At 34.7% G+C, this 24,062-nt stretch overlaps 1 protein-coding gene and 1 pseudogene across 1 annotated transcript; both read left to right on the top strand.

Annotated features, from left to right (window-relative positions):
* The first annotated feature begins 671 nt into the window (after nucleotides 1-671).
* Nucleotides 672-3,908, top strand: LOC137723586 (protein SRG1 pseudogene; annotated as a pseudogene).
* A 15,195-nt stretch (nucleotides 3,909-19,103) lies between these two features.
* LOC137724441 (protopine O-dealkylase-like) lies at nucleotides 19,104-22,661 on the top strand. Its single transcript, XM_068463185.2, has 4 exons — nucleotides 19,104-19,379; nucleotides 19,724-19,968; nucleotides 20,186-20,513; nucleotides 22,181-22,661. The coding sequence occupies exons 1-4, from the start codon at nucleotides 19,104-19,106 to the stop codon at nucleotides 22,424-22,426; spliced, it is 1,095 nt and encodes a 364-aa protein (XP_068319286.2). The 3' UTR covers nucleotides 22,427-22,661.
* Nucleotides 22,662-24,062: the final 1,401 nt, after the last annotated feature.

Here is a 24,062-nt window from a genome sequence, read left to right as displayed (position 1 = left end):
TCGTTTTATATCTTATAAAAATCCCTGATTAAGTTTTATTTATACACAGTTATGTCTTACAAAACGAAATAATTCTTGAAGAAGTAAAGTTTTTGAATTCCAACTTGACACGAGTCACGTTTTTGATTGAGTTAGGATGAGTTTGGTACGATTTCATAAGATTGTTGTTAGTTTGTTATTCTCACTTGCATAATTTCCCAACCACCTGTAAATAAAAATATTAATGTCAATTCATGCTGTTGAGAGTATCCCCTTTTGTGATAAAATAGTTAAGTGTGACAATACTAGTATGGTTAGGAATGGGTCAATGACCCATCTCTCTGAATATCTGACATATACAATGAATTCTAAAAACATGAGTAAAAGTAAATAGAAATACTAGCACCATATCAAACATGAAGAAATTTCAAACCCAGGTGTCCAGAAAACACTCATCAAGACAAGCTATAGTAGATTTACATGAATTTAATATCCGATGAACTAATAAATTGAATTAAGATTTCATAGTTAAGCATAGCTAGTTTTATAGGACTTTAAATTTTTTTTTCTTTCTATTTCTAATTTCTAGATTAATTTTTGTTATTGTGTAAACGAATTTTAATTTATTATATATAATTTACCAAACTAAAGTTGGAGAAAACTCATAACCTTGATGTTGTCCTTTTTTTTTGTTCTTGAAGTTGGTGAACCATGGAGTTAACCCTATGCTGTTAGAGAATCTGGAACATGAGATTGAAGTATTCTTTAAGCTTCCCTTGGAAGAGAAAATGAAATATGCAATAAGGTCAGGTGATGTTGAAGGCTATGGAAACATAGTCAAGACCAAAGACCAAAAGCTTGACTGGGGTGATAGGTTCTATATGATAACCAACCCTATTCACCGAAGAAGGCCGTACCTCTTTGCAGAGCTCCCTTCATCCATCAGGTCCTCTCTCTGATAAATCTTAAGCGCCCATTTGATAACCATTTCAATTTTTTATTTTTGAAAACAAAATGAAACAAAAGCTGAAAACTTAAATGCAAAATGATTATGAAATGGCCCCTAAACTTGTATACAATTGTTCTCTTACGCATTCAAACACCCATGCACCCCGTTTTTTAAATTTTTTATTAAATTGACATGTTTTCTTGGCATATACTAGGAATACCTTGGAGTCATACTTTATGGAATTGGACCAACTTGCCATGAGACTTCTTGGGTTTATGGTGAAAGCTCTGAAGACAGAGATGAGAGAGATAGAGGAGTTGTTTGATACAGACGGGATGCAATCATTGAGGATGACATTCTATCCTCCATGTCCACAACCAGAGCTGGTTATAGGGATCTCACCTCACTCAGATACATCTGGGATCACCATCCTCAACCAGCTTAATGGAGTTGACGGTCTCCAAATTAAAAAAGACGGGGCTTGGATGCCCGTCAACTTCCAAAAAGATGCCTGTGTGGTGAATGTGGGGGACATCTTTGAGGTTTGACCTGTATATACTTCTTTCCTCGCACTTCTTTTCTAGGTTATATATTCGACCATAAAGTAGAAGAAAAAAGAAGACTACTAAGACCATTTCTAAGGCCTTCTCCAACTCTAGGCTAAAACTCAAATTTCACCCCAACCACACACACCCCCAAAAAAAAAAAAAAAAAAAAAAAAAAAGAAAAAACCTCAACCCAACGTAACCCAAGCTTAAAATGTGGCCTAAAACCAAAAACTCAAATAAAAGCCAAATTTAACCCAGGATTAGTGAGGCTAACCCACCATTAAGATCTAATTTGATGAAATTCAATGGTAAAATAAAATTTTAACTGTCCAAATTTAAATCTAACGGCTAAAATAATTATAAAAAAAAAAATCTTTCATTTGTTTCATATTTTTTTTCATAGTGTTTAACGAGTTTCATGATGTCAGTTAGTGATTTTTTAGTATTTGTCAGAATCTAAACATTTTTAGGTTAAAATGTTCATAAAATTAAATTAGGATAGTCTACATAATTTTATTTTTTAAAAAAGTTACTTTAAGAAAAAAATTAGTCTAAATTCATTCTTTAATAATTTGGGACTAAAATTTTAGTCAAGAAGGGTTGGAGCAGAAAAGCTGTTTCTGGGCTAAAAATGTTAGGTTTTAAGCTAAGGGTTGGAGATGGTCTAAGGCTTGGGTTAAAACCTAAAATTTTTAGCCCAGAAAATTTAGGTTTTAATCTAGAAGCAACTTTTTTTGCTCCAACCCTTTTGGGTTAAAATTTTAGCCCCAAATTATTAAAGAATGAATTTAGGCTAAGTTTTTTTTTTTCTTCTTAAAGTAACTTTTTTTAAAAGAAAAAATTATGTAGGCTATCCTAATTTATTTATGAACATTTTAACCTAAAAATATTTATATTCCGACAAGTATTGAAAAATCACTAACCAACATCATGAAACTTGTGAAATACTATGAAAAAATATGAAACACATAAAAGTTTTTTTTTTTAATTACCTTAGCTATTGGATTTAAATTTGGACCATTAGATTTTTTTTTTTTTTTTTTTTTAACCGTTGAATTTCATCAAATTAGATCTTAACCGTTTGATTCAATGAATTTATAAGTATAAAACTAAAAAAAATATACATATATGGTGGGTCAGCCCTACTAACCCTTGGTAGAATCCTGGGCTAAATTTGGCCTAGAAATGAGTTTTGAGTTTTAATTCATATTTGCTCCAAGGGTTGGGGCAAGTTGAGATAAGTTTAGAATTTAAAATTTGAGTTTTATTCCAAAGGTTGGAGTAGGTCTAAGGTTAGCAAACGTCGGATTTCGAATCTCTACACATGAGTGTGGGAATATTTGAAATGAAATTGTTTAGTACTATACAAGCACTAGGTGCAGACAATAATTAACTGTTGTATTTGATTTTAATGATTTAACTGAATGAAGAAAGATTGTCGCATTAAATTCAGCGGTAAAATATGTAATGTTAAATATATAAGTAATAAACAACATTAGTGAAATTGAGGCATAAATTAGATAAGCCGCAGCAAAAGACGAAAATTTGAGATTTGCATGATGCATGAGTACTCCACACACTCACGTTAGCAACAGGTAATGCTACTTAAATGAAACGGTGCGTACTTGCTTTATCAATATTATTGGATTGGGCTGTAGAGTGAACAAACCAGGCTGTAGAAAATTGGTTAATGTTGAGAAGAATGAACCAACAACGCAGCGGAAAATTGGTTAGTGTCAAGAAAAATGTTATAGAGATCATGTTTTTCGATCATATTTTGTGGATCACATGATGTGACGGTTGATGGTTGAATTCCTTCTTCCACATCATGTGATCTACAAAATATAATTTAAGAGATGATATTTCTAATATCACTCCAGTGTTAATGGATTGAGACTTTTGAGTTCGATCATTTAACAATAAAATAAAAACTTGAATCTATCATATTAGGACAATACTTGGCTTCACGACTTAAGTCCATGTTCTTTCAATGACAACGAGTAATCGTTTCACATCGTCACTGAAAAAGGAAAGACTTCTTATATGTAAAGAGTCAAATCGTTCGTTGTACCGGCGCTATTAATTCATTTATTTTATTATATGTGTATTCATATGGTAATACTATACCTTAGATCATGGCATATATGGGGACACCAATATTAAGGAAAATTTATATTACATTTGCATATGCTGAGCAACGGAGTTTACAAACGCATTGAACACAGGGCAATGGTGAATTCAGAGAAAGAAAGGGTGTCGGTTGCGATGTTCTTCAACCCTAAATTTGAGGCAGAGATTGGGCCACTCAGAAGCTTGATAACCCCAGAAAACCCACCACTGTTCCAAAGGTTGGGATGGAAAAGTACGTCAACGAGTTCTTCTCCCGCCGCAGGCTTGACGGAAAATCGTACTTGGAGCAAATGAAAATCTAAAATGCTTGATTAATGACTGATCGACCATTTATTTGATCGATGAGCCATTAATCAAGATATATAGTACTATATGGTGTGACAATAATTAAAGTTGTGCATATATATATATGCATATGCTTTTCCAAATATGTGGATTCCGGAAACTGGGAATGAATCATACTGCTATGAAATAAGGCGTTCTTTGTACAGCAAGAAAGCCAGCTTCTATTTGGTATGTTGTGTATCCTATATAGTAAAAGTGAGAACGGAAATAAAATGGGTGGTTGTTCTAATAAAGAGCTGATTATTGTGTTATATATCGTTTTATATTTTATAAAAATCCCTGATTAAGTTTTCTTTATACACAGTTATGTCTTACACAGTTATTAAGAGTGTGTGAGGCTTTTAACATTTGTTGTTACCCTCCATTTGTTGAAGCTCTTGTGGTGAAGCTTTTGTAGGTGAAGCTTTGTTGGGCACCATGAATTGATTTTGCTTCAAACTATCTTGATCAAGAGTGTGTGAAGCTTTTGAGAGTTGTAGTTACCCTCCATTTGTTGAAGTTGTTAAATTTCCCAAATTTTTTTTTTTTTTTTGGGAAAATTAGAAATTTGAAAATGTGGGAGAGACAACATATACAAATTTTGCTTCCACATTGTTGAGCAAGAGATTGTGATGCAAGCCACACCTTGTAGTAGTCAAAGGTTTGGATGAACCATATAAATTAAATTTGCTTCGAACAGTCTTGATCAAGAGTGTTGAAGCTTTCTACGAGCTGTAGTGTTTGCATTGTTACAGAGAAGAAATGTCTGAAGCAGATGTAAGAAGGCTGAAGAGCTTGATCTCCGTATACCATACACTGAAGCCGTTGTTGGCTTGCAATAAGACTTTGTTGGTGACTATAACTCTTGTTAGGCATAAGTGCTCCCCTAGTTGAGTTGTAAAGCTTGAGAGTTTTTGATTATTTAGGAATGCTAGGAGTTCACATGTACAAGTTGTACCAATCGTCTTCTGGTTGGTGGAATGAATGGTGAGTTGCTTTCATCACTTGGTTAGTGGTACGAATGTGAGTTCCTTTATCACCTTTCATCACATTTCATCACCTGGTTAGTGGCACGAAGATGAGTTCGTTCTTCACCTGGTTGGTGGTATGAGTGGCAAGTTATTAAATGATGTTAGAGTACGGGTTATACATTTCATCACCTGGTTGATGGCACGAAGATGAGTTCTTTCTTCACTTGGTTGGTGGCATGAGTGGCAAGTTGCCAAATGATGTTAGAGTACGGGTTGTACATTTCATCACCTGGTTGGTGGCACGAAGATGAGTTCCTTCTTCACTTGGTTGGTGGCATGAGTGGCAAGTTGCCAAATGATATTAGAGTACGGGTTGTACATTTCATCACCTAGTTGGTGGCATAAAGGAGAGTACGAGTTGTACACTTCATCACCTGTTTGGTGGCATGAAAATAAGTTCCTTCTTCACCTGGTTGGTGGCATGACTGGCAAGTTGCCAAATGATATTAGAGTACAGGTTCTACATTTTATCACCTGGTTGGTGGCATGAAGGAGAGTACAGGTTGTACATTTTATCATGTTGTTGGTGGCATGAAGATGAGTTCTTTCTTCACATTTCATCACTTGGTTGGTGAGAATAAGGGCGAGGTGTCAAGGCAATTGTAGCAAGTGTCGAATGATACAAAGTATATTGAACCCTTTTGAAGCGTAGTTGGCTTATGTATGGATGTGTTGGAATGTATGATGTTTATGTATGAATGTGTTGGAATGCATAATGTTTATGTTAATTGACATGAGTAATGCTTATGAATGTTTTCCTATGCATGAAGGGATCCATGCGTTCGATATATGAACCATGTTGGTTGTAATACTTAGTATCACATACTTTGTGTCAAAGTACGCATGTTGAAGTATAGGGGTAGGTCAGCGTAGACCAAGTGTTCTAGTGTTAGGATTGCAAAAGACTCGGAAGAAGTTGTCTGAATTCCCTCTACTTTAAATATTTGCCGAATGGCTTATGTGACAAAAGATCTCAAGTGGTTGAGAATCAAAACATTTGTAATGTGTATGCCTTTTTATAATAGCATTTTCTTCAGTACCCAGTCCTCCACTTTGAAAAAGTGAGGCTTGACCCCATAGTCATAATAGTCAACAGTACGTTCACCCTTGGTTGTCTTGATATGAACTTATATCCCTCTTGTTGTAATATGCTTGCTGAGAGTAAAAATTCTTCCTCTTACCAAGAGACAAATACGTTTGGTGACTTAGCGAGTAGCTAAATAAGGCAGGAGATGATGCAATAGGTGTCTGAATGGCCAAGATCTCCTCACTTGGTAGAACTTGACTTCCACTTCCCACTTGTTGATAGGGGTTAACCATATGAGTCTTCCCTTGGTATGTCCTTGCTTTGGCGGATGCGTGGTTGTAAGCATATGCCATTACCCCAGAGTAAGTTTTTCAAGTGTTGGCATTGATCATGTACTTGAAGAAACAATCACGTAGGCCTGCCATGAAGGCTTTGAGGGCGGTCTTGTCATCTGCCTCAACGCAGCGAGAATACTCATGGTTGAAGCGACCGGCAGACTCTCGTAGTGACTTGTCCGATTTCTGGTGAATAGTGTACAAGTCATCTGCAGAATGTAAGCGATCGATCTGGAAGATGTGTTGAGAAACAAACAGTTTCCTTAGCTCCTTAAATGAGTCTACTGTCTCAGGTGGAAGACGGCAATACCAATTCAAAGCTCCGCCAGAGAGGGTAGAGGGGAAGATAAGATATCGTTCTTCGTCAGTGTGCATCCGGTATGCATGGTGGACTCAAAGAGGTTAAGGTGTTCAATCGGGTCCTCCCTTCCAGTGTAGAGTTGTAAGCCAAGCTTCTACTTTGTCTTTGCTTGGAGGGGGTGTCGAGGATCCTCCTTATAAGAGGGCCAGGCCTAGGTTGGTTATAGTCAGGTATTTCGGCCTAACGTTTGGCCTTCAACTTGTTTACTTCCTCAAGGAGTTATAAGACAAGGGGGTCCTGATTGGAGTCAGGTACTGCTGGATCCTTCTTCTGTAAGTCTTCATCTCATCTTGGAAGTAGGAAAGCTTGGTCAAGGGCATGGGATTTTCTTTGGACTCACCGTACTGACTTCCAGGGCGAGCCTATCGAAATGCCCCCGAGTCCCCTGTACCTTCATATTCCTCTAGGACATGTCGCTCATTCCCTAGATTGGCAATTGGCTTGGGGCATGGGAGAGGATCGAACCTTTCAGAAACCCTTGGATTATTGACTTTTGAGCTTATGTGGATGAGGTTCTCTCGACGTTGCCTCAGGAAGTCCCGACAGTGACGATAAACGGCTTTTGATCCTTCTACTCCTTCTGCAAGAAGGTGCCTTCCTCCACTTTTCCTGCTTCGGGTCAAAACAGCTGGGTCGAGAGAAGTCTCATGTTGATCAACATCTTAACGAGTAACTCGCTCCCCATTAGGGATATCCATGTTGAAGGCAGGTGATCTCCGGTGTTGGGGGGCACCTAGGTGGTGGTTGACTTCCCCAGGGGCGATGAGTTCATGTGTTTGAGTATACCTAGCTTCATGGAGCATTCTGAAGAGTTTCTCATACTGCTTCTGGAGGATCTCATTCTTTATCGCTATCTTATTGTTCTGAGCCTCTAGCTCATCGACTTTAGCCTGAAGAGCAAATCTCTTTCGTTCCTTCTTTCGTTGCTTTGCACTAAGTGCGAGGGGGGTATCGTTTTGCGTGTTGTGGCTTATTTCACTCCCTATGTTGGAGAAGGGTGTTTGGTCGAAAGAAAGTGTAAGAATGGTGGAAACTAGCTTGACAAAGCTAGAGAGAGTAGGAATAAGTGCGATTCCCACAGACAGCGCCAAATGTTGATGCACAAAATCGGCGAGGACTTTGGTACAGCAGAAAGTGTCAAGTTTGTGACCTTCGCTAGGTTGCTCTGGTCATTAGTGTGGATAAGTACATAAATGAATAGAGATAGGGAAGCAAACAACACAAGATGTACGTGGTTCACCCAGATTGGCTACGTCCACGGAGTAGAGGAGTTCTCATTAGTTGTGAAGGGTTTACACAAATACATAGGTTTAAGCTCTCTTTTAGTGAGTTCTAGTGAATAGTTTAGTACAAATGACATTAGGGATTATTGTGGGAGAATGATCCCCTTTTATAGAAGAGAGTTTCTAGTTTTGTTCTGACATTGACACGTGTCGTGTTGTGATTGGTCTCCTGGTTGGAGGAAAAGTCTTGTGGGTCATTAATGGTATGCTGTTGACTGGTGCTTAGTAGTTTCGGGATTGGTATGGTACAAACAGATTTGTTTTTTTAGCTCCTTCATTCTTCTGTTTCTTCGAAAAAAGTTGACAATTTTGGCATCTTCCTTCGCACTGTGAAAAAATAAGGCCATGCAATATAAACTTGGACATATATAGATGCAACTACTATACAGGTGCAAGTAATTAGTGCAGTATATATCTTCTTAGGGATAAATTTCTTATCAAATGTCTGACCTTGGGTTGTACAGAATCATGAGCTTGTAGACAGTTAATTTTCAGATTTATTTTCCTTGCAAGTTGAGTGTGTGATTTGCGTTGGTAGTGTGAATCCCACGTCAGAGATTTAAAGAAATTTGTACATGCTTATAAGGGGTGAGTTATTTCTCCTATTGCCAATTAGTTTGAGGGTGAAACCTCTACTTCTTGTACATTATCAGATGTTATCCACGTGCGCTCACGTCACCCAATATGGTTGTGCACGTGTTAGGCTTAAATACGATAAAATATGATTCTTATACGTAAACTATAACATATAATTTTTTTTATAAATGACAAGATAATCTACATTAAATTCATCTAAACTACAAAAAATGAGATTTAAACATGGAACCTCAAATGCATAAGCGTATGCTCTTAAGTTACCAATTGAGCTACAAAGCACGTGCAACCTACAACATATAATTCGCTTTTAAAATTGAAATGGTTGATGTGTGGGATTAAATTATTCTATCAACTTCAAAATTTCCCCAATTCCATGATGCCACTTGTTTTTCTTATAAATAACACAAGACATGGAATGCATATTGCACAATTGGTGAGAAGTAAGATTAGGAATGCATATTGCACAATTGGTGAGAAGTAAGATTAAAATCATGTCAAAATCCGCGCCAGCAAATACATGCGCTACGGCTACATGCATCAATCCAGCACCAGCTCTCAGGCCGACCATGTCTGCAGTAGAGAGCATGCTTGAAGGACGGACACTTGTTTGTGAATCGGTCATGAACCCAAGTATTTACGGTGATGAACTGAAGTTAGCAGCCTTGAGAAACCCGCTTGATCTGATTGCACAGGGGAGTACAAGTGGAACTCAGAGCCTTGTTGGTTATGCACAGGGGAGTACAAGTGGAACTCTTAGAAGCGCATAACAAGGTACTCAAGCTCTTAGTTATGCGCTCAACTAAGCAAATTCTCGTGTGATGATAAGTAGTACGTACACTTTTTAATATCAAAGCTTGAGCTAACTCTAAATGGTTTGCTACATTTGCTAAGTAGAAGTTCTATGTAACAAAGCAAGTGGAGAAGGAAAAAATACAGTAATTTTAAGTGATTCAAATTCAGTCCACTCATTACGTATATGAATGTTAGGATCAAGCTGTGAATTTTCCACTTGACATGGTTTAAGTTGTAAGGAATTACAGCAGGGACGAAAGGTTGAATAATTTAAAGTTCGTTTTTCTGGCTCAAGATGCAACATGGATTGTTGGTTCTGCTAACACTACATCTTCAGATCTCTACAAAATTAGTCCTAGTTCTTGTTAAAGGAGGCCAACTCTTGCTTTTGTATACAAGGAATATTCATACAAAATGTCTAGGAAGATGTGAACATTTAGATAATGGTTACGGATTTTAATTAGGTAGACGATTAAGTTGCACTAAATTGTGGTTTATGATGCACGATTTATTATTTTTTTAACCATTACTAGTTCTATTCCGTAGTTGGTATTCGTAAATGTTTCTTTTTATGCATATTAGTCCAAAGATCTATTGCTAAACGCTATCTAACCACGTTTAGCAGAACCTATATTTTTTTGAGTCGTAAAACCGTTTTATAGACAAACGCAGGTTAGATGACCTTTTAGTAAAAAATTTACTACATTCTTTTTTTCTTTTTTTTTTTTTTTTTTTTTTTTTTTTTTTTTTGAAAAAAATTGCTACATTCTTAACCTTATAACAAAAACACTTGTAACGTACACAATGCTTATCAACAAAATGCTTTCTACGAATGCATTCCCTTTACGATAACCGATCTAAGCATAGCATTCCCCATAATTAGTAACCACGGCCACATTATAATTATAAACCAAGTTCTTTAACTACATTTATATACTATTAGGAATATTATTGGCACTATAAAAATCTCATTCTATACTATTTATTAGTGTAATTTTTTCAATTACAGAAAGTTTAGAGTGCAAATGAAATTTTGGAAATACAAAATGAGATTTTTGAAGTGCATATTGTTGTAGGCATAATTTACTGAACAATTATGGAGGCCATAGAGAGAGGGAGAAAGTGCGGCATAGAGAGAGAGAAGAGAGATGTGTAATTGTGAGGTATGTTCTATTCCATCCCATTGTGCCTTTATTTATAGTAGTAGGGAAGGTTAATTTCTTACCCTTTTAGGATTACAACTCTTAATAGGTTTCAACTCCTAATAGGAATATAAGAGATATTCCAAGATATACTAGGATTTACACCATCACATTCCTAATCTAATAGGATTGCAACACTCCCCTTTGAGTGTGTAAATACTAAAGTAAATGGCACATCAGGTCTTCAGCGATGAAGTAAGTACAATTGATGAAGTTGTTGGCACAATGAGCGAATGCGAGTCTCAAAACAACGGAAGAATGTATAAAAAAGGTAAAACTCACAAAACCTTGCTATGGTAAAACCTAAGGTGAGGGAAAACCCCATAGTCTAATGAGAAAAGTGAGAAGTTGCATTAAGTCAAACTTATAAATCTTTTGGACGCAAGTAAAAGAGCTCACAAAGGTATGATAAGCCCAGGATAGTTGCCTCGTTAAAACTTAGTTAAGTAGCAAAAACCCAGTAGGAAAAATGCTTCTTATCGTAAGGAAAAATAGTACATTAAGATCAAGTGAGTATACTTCTGGATACTTCCCCTGAGTTTAACATAACTTCCAAATGAGAACTACAAGCATTGCATATGATAGTTAAGCATACCAATTCTTCGAACAAGTTTCTAGAAGGTTGACTTCGGCAATGATATTGTGTAGAGGTCGGCAAGGTTATCTAGGATTGGCTTGCATGACTTCAATCTTCTGATGATTTGTTGATGTAGATGTAGATACAATATGTCTTGGTGTTGACTTTGTTGATGTATCATGGCTTGGTCGGGTTGATACATGCGGCATAGTCTTCATGGATCATCGTCAGAACTCAACGATGGATGAAAACACAGCAAGTACTTCGAATATGCTCAACAAGAACTCCTAACCATGTCTCACTTGTGGCGTAGTGAAGTGGGGTGAGTCTTGGAACGATTCGAAGATTTTTCAACTAACCATTTGGAGATTTTGCCTTATATGGGTTTGATAGGCAAGCATCATTCCGAGGATCAGGGGGGTTGGATCCCCTCGAGATGCGTTGGGATTTAATTTGCCCAAATTCGTAGTACCTTCAATGTACATCTTTAATACCAATTCAATAGTTGCGTGTAGGCGTGGTGCTGTATCTTTACCAAGATCAACAGTGAAAGAGATGTCTTGTCTAAATACAATAAGCTAAGTACAACAAAGTGCAAAGTTGAACTTAGATATGGAATTTCGAATTCCATAACCTCTTCGAGGGTCTCATTTGCATATAACGTATGGGATCATGGGTATACTCAAAGGTGACACCTTCAGGATGTAGTTCGACTGGTAGACTAAAATACCGTCATAACAATGCTTTAACTTCAAGTCAAGGCATAAACGAGTTTTCCCAAGATCCTTCATCTCAAATTTCATCTTCACGTGCGAGGCAATTTTCTCAAGCTCTTCCAGAGTTTTTGTGAGATTCGTGTCAACGACATAAACTGTAACTCTAGCAATTCAGAATAAAACTTCATATTTTAACACGCAAAGGCATAATTTATCCCTGATTGATCAAATAATCACTTAGACGGGATACCACATCCGTCAGATTGTAAGTGAACGCCTCAAATAAGTTAAGAGGGTGTTCCGTGGTTTTGGAACTATTTGAACCAGTCCATGTAATTCTTCAGGAACTTACACTTAAATGTCCGTATTAATATCCCCATGAAGAAAACACTAACCACATTTCATAATGTCACTATCAATCACATGACGTTTTGAGAGAAACCTTGCGTCGTAAGGCATGCATCATATCGCACTATTTCATTCATCTCATAACATTTCCTTTCCCACTTGTAACATAATAGGGTTACCTTGGGTAGTGTAGGAACGACAAGTCCAAAACACACTTTGGTAAGGAATTTGACCTGGATTGTAATTTTAGTTGTCCAATCAGTTTTACGTTGTCACTTAATCAACGGAACACGATTCGATATTGTTGCTTTTCATTTATGTCGGTAGCTACCATATAAGTGAAAACATCATCGATGGTAATCTCATTTCAATTCCATTTAGCTTATCCAAACTAGTATACTGGACCAAGAACTTCAAGTCTCGGGAGTAATTCGGATTAAATCTCATGAGATGGAAATGATTTGAGACAGCAATCAAGTATAGATTCATTGTTGTGTCATGTCTTCTTCTTCTAGAGAAATGAATCTTATGAACCAAGTGATCTATCATGCTCCAGGCCAAGACGAACTGATTGGTTATCCACTGGTGTACTGGACCGTCCAACAAGGGCGGCACACCCTCCAAAGGATGTTGACTCGACGTCCGTTAAGTACGTTTATCCTCGCAGGCATGATTGTAGCTGGTATATGTTCTCATCACTTCAGCTAGATCAGAGGAATGCGTCTGGGGCAACATTCTGAAAGGTAGAATTCATCGCACTTGCATATCACACTGGTGTGATACGGGAATTGAGATGAAACATAGTGGGCAACGTCCATGCAAATTTGCACCGTTCTCCAGGAACGTTGACGTTCTTATCTCCTCCTAATGGTTGGAAGACTATCTCATTGAAGTGACAACCCGCAAATGAGTGGTAAAGAAATTGCGTGCAATGGCTTGAAGAGAGCTAGTGTGAAGAAGAATCATAATCGACAAAGATTCACATCCTTGGGCCATGAGGATCATGGCGGCCCAGCAAAGAATTGCTTGCTGCTGTCCTGAAAAAGAAAGGCTCAGGCCAGGCTGCACGGGGCAGCCCATGCAAGTAAGCAAGCTGCAATTGCAGCAGGGAAGTGGGCCAAGGGGAAGCCCAACGATGCTGGCATCTTGGGATGAGATGCGGGCATAGATCCCAGCATGAAAGACTCAGGCAATGTCCAATACAAGTGCAGCAAGCCCAAACAGAGGCTGCTGATGTAGGACTGAAGTCGTCCGTGTCACTGGCTCAAGCTGCAGGCTTGGCGCGGCTGGGAGCAGCGCACAATCGCAATTTTCCCCAAAATAATTTTCTTTCTTTTTTTTTTTTAATTTTTTTTTTATTGAATTTTAGGGTTTGAAAAAACCCAAAAGTGCTTATATTTTCTTTCAATTCTTTGACTCACAAATTCCCCGTAGCAATTTATAATTGTGTATTGCATGAACAAGTATATATATTGACAAAAGATATGAACATATATATGATATATATATATATATATATATTTGAAGAAAAATATAAATGTAGAGGGTTCATGCATCATGGGGAATGTTTTCATGCTTCAAGGTCGTTTTAAATATCTTCCTTTATTTTAAGCGTACCTGATTGGCAGAAGACAACAAAAGCCTTCGAATTTGTAGAAGATCTATCTCGGAAAGCTGAAATTGCATCTCCAATGCATTGTATCACGTTTAACATAGAAAAATTAAATTGAATCAATAACATGTAGACAATTTAATAAAATAATTAATCATAATAAAAATAATAATTAAAATGTAATACTTTCCTGATGGAAAAATAAACTCTCTTTAGCGCAACATCAAGAGCGTGCTAAAAAAGTATTGTAGGCATAATTTACTGAACAATTTGGAGGCCATAAAGAGAGGGAAAGAGTGCGGCATACAAAAAGAATAGAGATGTGTAATTGTGAGATGTGTTCTATTCCACCTCATTGTGTCTTTATTTATAGTAGTAGTGAAAGTTAATTTATTACCCTTTTAAGATTACAACTCTTAATAGGTAATCAACTCTTAATAGGAATATAAGAGATATTTCAATATATACTAAGATTTACACAAGCACATTTCTAATCTAATAAAACTGCAACACATATAACAATTTCCTATTATTAATATCCAATATAAAACCATGTGGGACCCCATCATGTGTGCCTCGACAAGATATTTCTTTTTTTTTTTTAATTGTACTATTATATTCTTGAGCCATTCAACCAAGAGATTTTTCAAAGTATTTGAACATAAGATAGTATATCAAATGTCATTATACGAGTGGTAAGATAATGCTAAAAATTTCACAACTTAAAAAATAAAAACTTTGTCCCCTTACATAATAACACGTATTATATCATTCGTATTTCAGAGACAATAAAAATATTTTTCCATTCAACCATGTCTTTTATCTTCAAGAGATGTAAATGAGTTGTGACTTTCAGCCATTCAACATCATCTGTCCCTTCAGATAGCTCAAAAGTTTAAAATTCTTCTAATTGAAAAATTAACTAGTCTTATTCAAAAGTTAAGCCATCCCAACTTGTGGTCGTCAATTAGTTCACAACCAACACGTGTTAAAAATAACAGAAATTCTAGACAGACTCTTTGGAAATAGAACTAGCTATAAATTTTCCGTCATTTTATATTTTTAATATAATTTTAGTGTTAATATTATTAAATATTATGTCAAAAAAAAAAAAAAGATGATTGGGTGTTTCACTTTGAGAGAGTCCAACTTTAAAAGAGTCTACTTAGCATTTCTCTAAAAATAAAAACAAATTTACATCTTAATGAAGATCACAAATTAAAACTAGTTAATGAGCAAAGGTCACGAGTTAAAGACTAGTTATGCTATAAATGCTAAGCAAAGTTTTTTAAAAGTGAGATTTTTTTATGAACTTGCTGTCATCTTATTTTTGTGGCACAATTCTCGTACCAACATTATAAAATAATATTTCAAAAAATAAAATAACAAAGTCCATAAAAAATTTTACTTTGAGATGATCTATTTAGTATTTCTCCTAGTTATGTTGCTCGTCAACCTACTCGACTTAATGTCTCCATTATTATAATAAAAAAGTCATAAAAATAATAATTTTACTTCAAAACGCATACATTTTTGTCTTTATTTGTACTTGAACTTTTTCGTCTAATAATAAGTTCTTTATTTTAAACTAAGGTGTTTCTACCATTTAATATTATAATTTAATGATATTTATTTTCATAGGTATTAGATTCGATTCTCACCATAAGAGAAATTGAATCATATTATTATTAGTCTATTGTAAGGTTAAATACATCCTCTTTTTTTAATGTAAATAATATCATTAGTCCAAAAACATAAAACTAAAGTGGTCTTAGTACATGCAATCAACTATGCAAATTCTCTTGTGTAATGATAAGCAGTACATTCACTTTCCAATATCAAAAGCTTCAGCTTCGTACTTTTGATTACAACCTGGGTTGGAAGAATAAAAGCTCTTAATAAATTGAGCTAGCTCTAAATGGTTTGCTAATTCGCTATGTAGAAGCTCTATGTAACAAAGCAAGTGCAGAAAGAAAAATACAATAATTTTAAGTGATTTAAATTCAGTCCAATCATTGCTTATTTGATTGTCAGGATCAAGCTGTCAATTTTCCACTTGACATGGTTTAAGTTGTAAGGAATTACGGCAGGGACGAAAGGTTGAATAATTCTAAGTTCTGTTTTTCAGGCTCGAGATGCAAATGGATTGGTGGTTCTGCTACCACTACGTCTTCAGGCCTCTACAAAATTAGTCCTAGTTCTTGTTAAGGGACGCCAATTCTTGCTTTTGTATACATGGAATATTCATACAAAAAGTCTAGGAAGATGTGAACATTTAGATTAAGGTTACGGATTTTAATTGGGCAGACAATTAAGGTGCACTAAATTGTTGTTTATGATACACGATTTAGTATTTGTTAAACCACTACTAGTTCTATTCCGTAGTTGGTATTCGTAAATGTTTCTTTTTATGCATGTTAGTCCAAAGATCTCTTGCTAAACGCTCTCTAACTACGTTTAGCAGAACATAAATTTTTTCAAGTCATAAAACTGTTTTATAGACAAACGCAGGTTAGATGACCCTTTTAAATGCACTTTCAAGTAATTTTTCATCAAGGACATGAAATTTTAATAAAAAATTTACTACATTCTCAAGTTTATAACAAAAACAATTGTAACATACACTATGCTTATTAACTAAAGTGCTTTCCACGAATGCATGCCCTTTACGATAACCGGTCTAAGCGTAACATTCCCCATAATTAGTAACCACAGCCACATCATAATTATAAACCAAGTTCTTTAACTACATTAATATACTATTAGAAATGTTATTAGCATTATAAAAATTTCACTTATTAGCACTATAAAAACCTCATTCTACAATCTTCATAAGTGTCTTTTTTCTTTTCAATTATAAAAAGTTTAGAATGCAAATGAAATTTTAGGAATGCAGCATAAGATTTTTAAAATGCATAAAACAATTCTTACTATTAATATCCAATCGAAAGCCATGTGGGACCCCATCATGTGTGCTTGACAAGATTTTTCCTTTTTTAATTCTATTATTATATTCTAGAGCCATTCAACCAAGAGATTTTTCAAAGTATTTGAACACGGAGTAGTATATCTCATACGAGTGGTAAGATAATGTTAAGAAATGCACAACTTAAAAAATAAAAACTCCGTCCTCTTATATAATAACACGTAATGTATCATTCGTATACACGATGAAAATAATTTTCCATTCAATCATGTCTTTGTCTTCAAGAGATGTGACTGCGTTGTGACTTTCAGCCATTCAACATCAGCTGTCTCTTCAGAAAGGTCAAAAAATTGAAAATTCTTCTAATTGAAAAATTGAGTAGTCTTATTCAAAAGTTGAGCCATTCCAATTTGTGGCCGTCAATTAGTTCACAACAAACATGTGTTAAAAATAAAAGAAATGCTAAAAAGACTTTTTGGAAGTAGAATTTTTTATAAATTTTTTGTTATTTTATATTTTGCCACAATTTTAATGTTAATATAATAAAATAATATGCTAAAAAAAAAGATAAAGGAAAGTTCCACTAAAATGATAATTAAGCACGTTTCTTTTAGTACACAAAAGGTCAAGTCAGATTCCAGGTATCAATTTATACCCAAGAAAAATTGATAATTAAGCACGTTTTTTTTAGTACATGAAAGGTCGTCAGATTACAGGTATCAATTTATACCCAAAAAAAAAAAGGGGATAATTAAGCACGTTTTTTTTAGTACGTTCGACAAAAAAAAAAGATGGAGGCAGATTGTTTACCCGTCTGTTTGGATATCATTCATATTCTCTTCTATTTTGTGCGGTTATGATTAAGTCATGTAAATATTTTATATTAATTTTTTTATAAAGATAATAAGACAAAAAACAATATGAATATAAAATATTGACATAATTTAACCGTGATCACACAAATAGAAAATGATGGAAAGGGCATTCAAACAGGAGGGCAGACAATCTGGCTCCCGAAAAGATTTCAGCTATCAATTTATACCAAAAAAAAAAATGATAATTAAGCACCATTTTTTTAGTACATAAAAGGTCAAGTCAGATAATTAAGCATGTTTTTGTTCTATAAGGATTAAATAATTCATTCCGTAAGTAGCAGGCTGTTAAAATGACATCCATTGGGCACCTATTACGCAACCTTGCATTGTTTAAAAAGAGAACAAAATTGTGGGGTTGTTTACTATAGAAAATTAGATTGTCATCTCTTAATGAAAGTGTTATTTTTATTAAAATCTGATATTTGGTGAAATATTAATTTACCATAAAAAAATTGAGCATCTCCCTTTACGCAACAACAAAAAAAAAACTTACATGACATAGGTATCAGAGTAGTATTATGTGTCAGTTAAACGATGATATGTAGAAAAAAAATTACATTTATTATTACATCATGTGCAATGCTAAGGAGTTTGAACTTGTAGACCCAATTTTGTAAAATAAATGACATAAAAATTAATAATTGGATTATTTTTCAAATATTGATTAACGTATTTATTTTTTATTAGTAATAGTTTACAAATTTAGTTTATAGAGATGACAGTGTAATCGTGTGGGTTGAATTCTTATCGGGGACAAGGACATGCATTCACCTAATTATTATTATTATTATTTTATCGAAACATTATGCTAATTTAGTCAAGAGTCATCTATATAGTTAATGCATATAATAGGTTGTTTGAACATATTATAAATTAAATGGGCTCAAGCCTGCAACATGCATCTGGGAAGAGATTATCAATCACTGTTCAATCTATCAGCTGCCACCTTAAAGGATTGTAACAGATATGCAGGCAATATATATGGGATGTTTCTTTTCAGGTTAATTTTTATAGCTAACATAAAAGATGTGGACACCGATTCATCTCCATTTGACGATAAGTCATCGGTTCGATCTATTTACTCATCGAAAAACTAGCAAATGTATATATGTTTTCTGACCAACAGAGAGATAATAAATTTGAATTTGAGACTCCTCATATCACAAAATTAAGAGCTAGTTATTAGTTACTTTTCCAAAATGGTAAAATCTCCAAGGAAAAGTTACCTTCAGGTATCAGTAGTAAAATAACGACATGCATGAAAGGCGTAAATTAACGACGTCGTTCTTCGCCGAAAAACTCCCAATGATTTGGACCAAGTAAAGGGAACAACACTTTAATTACACAACTATGCCGTAGTTTTTTAATAATTTGATATCAAGAGTTTTTCTCTCTCAATATTTGCAGTTTTTGCCCATTCGTTTTAGCCTATATAAACACCCATAACTTTGTGCTGTGTATACACTTGAGCTCATTAATAAGAAATAAGAAATGGCATCACTATCGCAGCTCCCGGTAGGCTCTGAAAGCTCTAATTCGCTATTAAGCGTCATACAGACCGCCAAAGAGCCCTTAACTTCAGTCCCACAATGTTACGTTCGTTTGGAACAAGAACCAACTCCATCTGAACTCTCTGATGATAATAAGGGCACCTTCCGTTCTATCCCTACCATCGACATGACGAAATTAGTTAAGGGAGAAACCTCAGACTTTGCAAATCAACTGGAGAAACTGCACTCAGCTTGCAAAGACTGGGGCATTTTTCAGGTCTAATATTGATCTTTCAAATTTCTTGGACTTAAATACTTTTTCTTAATATAGACACTAGCTAGTACTCCACTTAAATATTATATATCTCCTCATCAAGACAAGTTATAGTAGATTTACATGAATTTAATATCCGATGAACTAATAAATTGGAATTAAGATTTCATAGTTAAGCATAGCTAGTTTTATAGGGCTTTAATTTTTTTCTTTCTATTTCTAATTTCTAGATTAATTTTTGTTATTGTGTAAACGAATTTTAATTTATTATATATATGTCTACATAATTTATCAAACTAAAGTTGGAGAAAACTCATAACCTTGATGTTGTCTTTTTTTTCTTGAAGTTGGTGAACCATGGAGTTAACCCGATGCTGTTAGAGAATCTGGAACATGAGATTGAAGTATTCTTTAAGCTTCCCTTGGAAGAGAAAATGAAATATGCAATAAGGTCAGGTGATGTTGAAGGCTATGGAAACATAGCCAATACCAAAGACCAAAAGATTGACTGGGGTGATAGGTTATTTATGATAACCAACCCTATTCATCGAAGAAAGCCGTACCTCTTCGCAGAGCTCCCTTCATCCATCAGGTACTCTCTTTGATCAATCTTAAGCGCCCAATTTGATAACCATTTCAGTTTTTTATTTTCGAAAACAAAATGAAACAAAAGCTCAAAACTTAAATGAAAATGATTATGAAATGGCCCCTAAACTTGTATACAATTGTTCTCTTACGCATTCAAACACGCATGCACCCCGTTTTTCAAAATTTTTATTAAATTGACATGTTTTCTTGGTATATACTAGGAATACCTTGGAGTCATACTTTGTGGAATTGGACCAACTTGCCATGAGACTTCTTGGGTTTATGGTGAAAGCTCTGAAGACAGAGATGAGAGAGATAGAGGAGTTGTTCGATAAAGACGGGATGCAATCAGTGAGGATGACATACTATCCTCCATGTCCACAACCAGAGCTGGTTATAGGGATCTCACCTCACTCAGATGTATCTGGGATCACCATCCTCAACCAGCTTAATGGAGTTGGCGGTCTCCAAATTAAAAAGGACGGGGCTTGGATGCCTGTCAACATCCAAAAAGATGCCTTTGTGGTGAATGTCGGGGACATCTTTGAGGTTTGTCCTGTATATACTTCTTTCTTCGCACTTCTTTTCTAGGCTATATATTCGACCACAAAGTAGAAATAAAAAAAAAAAGATAATAAACGAAAGAGAAAAAGACTACTAAGACAATCTTTAACCCTTGAGTTAAAATTTAAAATTTTTAGTCCATAAAATTTAGGTTTTAATCCATAAAAAATTTAAGTTTTAATCTAGAAATAACTTTTTTGCTCAAATCCTTCTGAGTTAAAATTTTAGCCCCAAATTATTAAATAATGAATTTAGGCTAAGTTTTTTTTTAACTTTTTTAAAAGAAAAAAAAAATTATGTAGACTATCCTAATTTAATTTTATGAACATTTTAACCTAAAAATATTTGTATTCTGATAAATATTAAAAAATCACTAACTGACACCATGAAACTCGTGAAACACTATGAAAAAATATGAAACACATAAAAGATTTTTTTTTAAATTACTTTAGCTGTTGGATTTAAATTTGGACCTTTAGATTTTTTTTATTTACTGTTGGATTTCATCAAATTAGATCTTAACCATTGGATTTAATGAATTTATAAGTATCAAAAAAAAAAAAAAAAGTACATATATGGTGGGTCAGCCCCACTAATTCTGGGTGGAATATCCTAGGCTAAATTTGGCCTAGAAATGAGTTTTGAGTTTTAACTCATATTTGGTCAAGGGTTGGAGCAAGTTGAGGTAAGTTTAGAACCTAAAATTTAAGTTTTACTCCCAAGCTTTGGAGTAGATCTAAGGTTAGCAAACGTCGGATTTCGAATCTCTATATATGAGTGTGTGGGAATATTTGATACGAAATTGTTCAGTACTATACAAGCACTAGGTGTGGACAATTATTAACTGTTGCATTTGATTTTAATGATCTAACTGAATGAAGAAAGATTGTTACACTAAATTTAGCGGTAAAATATGTAACATTAAATATATAAGTAATAAACAACATTGGTGAAATTGAGGCATAAATTAGATAAGCTGCAGCAAAAGACGTGAGCGCGGGCAGAAAGAAAATTTGAGATTTGCATGATGCATGAGTACTCCACACACTCACGTTAGCAACAGGCAATACTCCTTAAATGAAACGGTGCGTACTTGCTTTATCAATATTATTGGATTGAGCTGTAGAATGAACACACCAGGCTGTGGAAAATTGGTTAATGTTAAGAAGAATGAACGAACAACGCAGCGGAAAATTAGTGTAGTGTTAGGAAAAATATTATGGAGATCATGTTTTTAGATCATATTTTGTGGATCACATAATGTGACGGTTGATAGTTGGATTCCTTCTTCCACATCATGTAATCTACAAAATATAATTTAAGAGATGATATTTCTGGTATCACTTCAGTATTAATGAGTTGAGACTGTTGAGTTCGATCATTTAACAATAAAATAAAAACTTGAATCTATCATATTAGGACAATACTTGGCTTCACGACTTAAGTCCATGTTCTTTCAATGACAATGAGTAATCGTTTCACATCGTCACTAGAGAAGGAATGACTTCTTATATGTAAAATGTCAAATCGTTGTACCCGTGCTATTAATTCATTTATGTTATTATATGTGTATTCATATGGTAATACTATACCTTAGATCATGGCATATATGGGGACACCAATATTAAGGAAAATTTATGTTACATTTGCAGATGCTGAGCAACGGAGTTTACAAAAGCATTGAACACAGGGTAATGGTGAATTCAGAGAAAGAAAGGGTGTCGGTAGCGATGTTCTTCAACCCTAAATTTGAGGCAGAGATTGGGCCACTCAGAAGCTTGATAACCCCAGAAAACCCACCACTGTTCCAAAGGGTTGGGTTGGAAAAGTACATCAACGATTTCGTCTCCCGCCGTAGGCTTGATGGAAAATCGTACTTGGAGCAAATGAAAATCTAAAATGCTTGATTAATGACTGATCGATCACTTATTTAATCGATGAGCCATTAATCAAGCTATATAGTACTATATGGTGTGACAATAATTAAAGTTGTGCATATACATATGCATATGCTTTTCCAAATATGTGGATTATGGAAACTGGGAATGAATCATACTCCTATGAAATAAGGCGTTCTATGTACAGCAAGAAAGCCAGCTTCTATTTGGTATGTTGTGTATCCTATATAGTAAAAGTGAGAAAAGAAATAAAATGTGTGGTTGTTCTAATAAAGTGATGATTATTGTGTTATATATCGTTTTATATCTTATAAAAATCCCTGATTTAAGTTTTATTTATACACAGTTATGTCTTACAAAACGAAATAATTCTTGAAGAAGTAAAGTTTTTGAATTCCAACTTGACATGAGTCACGTTTTCGATCAAGTTAGGATGAGTTTGGTACGATTTCATAAGAGTGTTGTTAGTTTGTTATTCTCACCTGCATAATTTCCCACCCACCTGTAAATAAAAATATTAATGTCAATTCATGCTATTGAGAGTATCCCCTTTTGTGATAAAATAGTTAAGTGTGACAATATTAATATGGTTAGGAATGGACCAGTGACCCATTTCTTTGAATATATGACACATACAATGAATTCTAAAAATGTAAGTAAAAATAAATAGAAATACTAGCACCATATCAAACATGAAGAAATTTCAAACCCAGGTGTCCAGAAAACACTCATTGAACACATTGCCAAGATAGGATATAGTTCACGCACACATTGAATTAAAGTCAATTAACATGATGTTGGATATTGCACAAAAATACAATCAAGAAACTGAATATTGCAAGTTTGCAACGACGTCGAATATTCATCTCTGGTTTTCCCAGGAGTTGTGAATTTGTTTTTTTAGCTCCTTTATTCCTCTGTTTCTTCGAAAGAAGTTGACAACTTTGGCATCTCCCTTTGCACTGTGAGAAAATAAGGCCATGCAATATAAACTTGGACATATATAGATGCAACTACTATACAGGTACAAGTAATTAGTGCAGTATATATCTTCTCAGGGATAAATTTCTTATCAAATGTCTGAACTTGGGTTGTACAGAATCATAAGCTTGTAGACAGTTAATTTTCAGATTTATTTTCCTTGCAAGTTGTGTGTGTGATTTGCGTTGGTAGTGTGAATCCCATGTCGGAGATATAAAGAAATTTGCATGTGCATATAAGGGGTGGGTTATTTCTCCTATTGCCAATTAGTTTGAGGGTGAAACCTCTACTTCTCGTACATTATCAGATGTTATCCACGTGCTCTCACGTCACTCAATATGGTTGTGCACATGTTAGGCTTAAATATGACAAAATATTATTCTTATATGTAACCTATAACATATAATTTTTTTTTATAAAAGATAAGATAATCTACATTAAATTCATCTAAACTACAGAGAGAGAGATTCAAACATGAAACCTCAAATGCATAAGCGTATGCTCTTAAGTTACCAATTGAGCTACAAGGCACGTGCAACCTACAACATATAATTCGCTTTTAAAATTGAAATGGTTGATGTGTGGGATTAAATTATTCTATCAACTTCAAAATTGCCCCAGTTCCATGATGCCACTTGTTTTTCTTATAAATAAC

Source organism: Pyrus communis, chromosome 5 (genome assembly GCF_041283825.1).
Source record: "Pyrus communis isolate YQ-2024b chromosome 5, ASM4128382v1, whole genome shotgun sequence".
Lineage (NCBI taxonomy): Eukaryota > Viridiplantae > Streptophyta > Magnoliopsida > Rosales > Rosaceae > Pyrus > Pyrus communis.
Note: the sequence above shows the minus strand (reverse complement) of the source record. Positions and strands in the feature narration are given on the sequence as shown.

What these genes read in the sequence shown, in the direction of transcription:
- LOC137724441 (XM_068463185.2), top strand. Translation starts at nt 19,104, where the DNA reads ATGGCATCACTATCGCAGCTCCCGGTAGGCTCTGAAAGCTCTAATTCG. An exon ending in GAGCTCCCTTCATCCATCAG is followed by an intron (nt 19,969 to 20,185) that starts GTACTCTCTTTG and finishes GGTATATACTAG; the next exon opens with GAATACCTTGGAGTCATACT. An exon ending in ATGTCGGGGACATCTTTGAG is followed by an intron (nt 20,514 to 22,180) that starts GTTTGTCCTGTA and finishes TTACATTTGCAG; the next exon opens with ATGCTGAGCAACGGAGTTTA.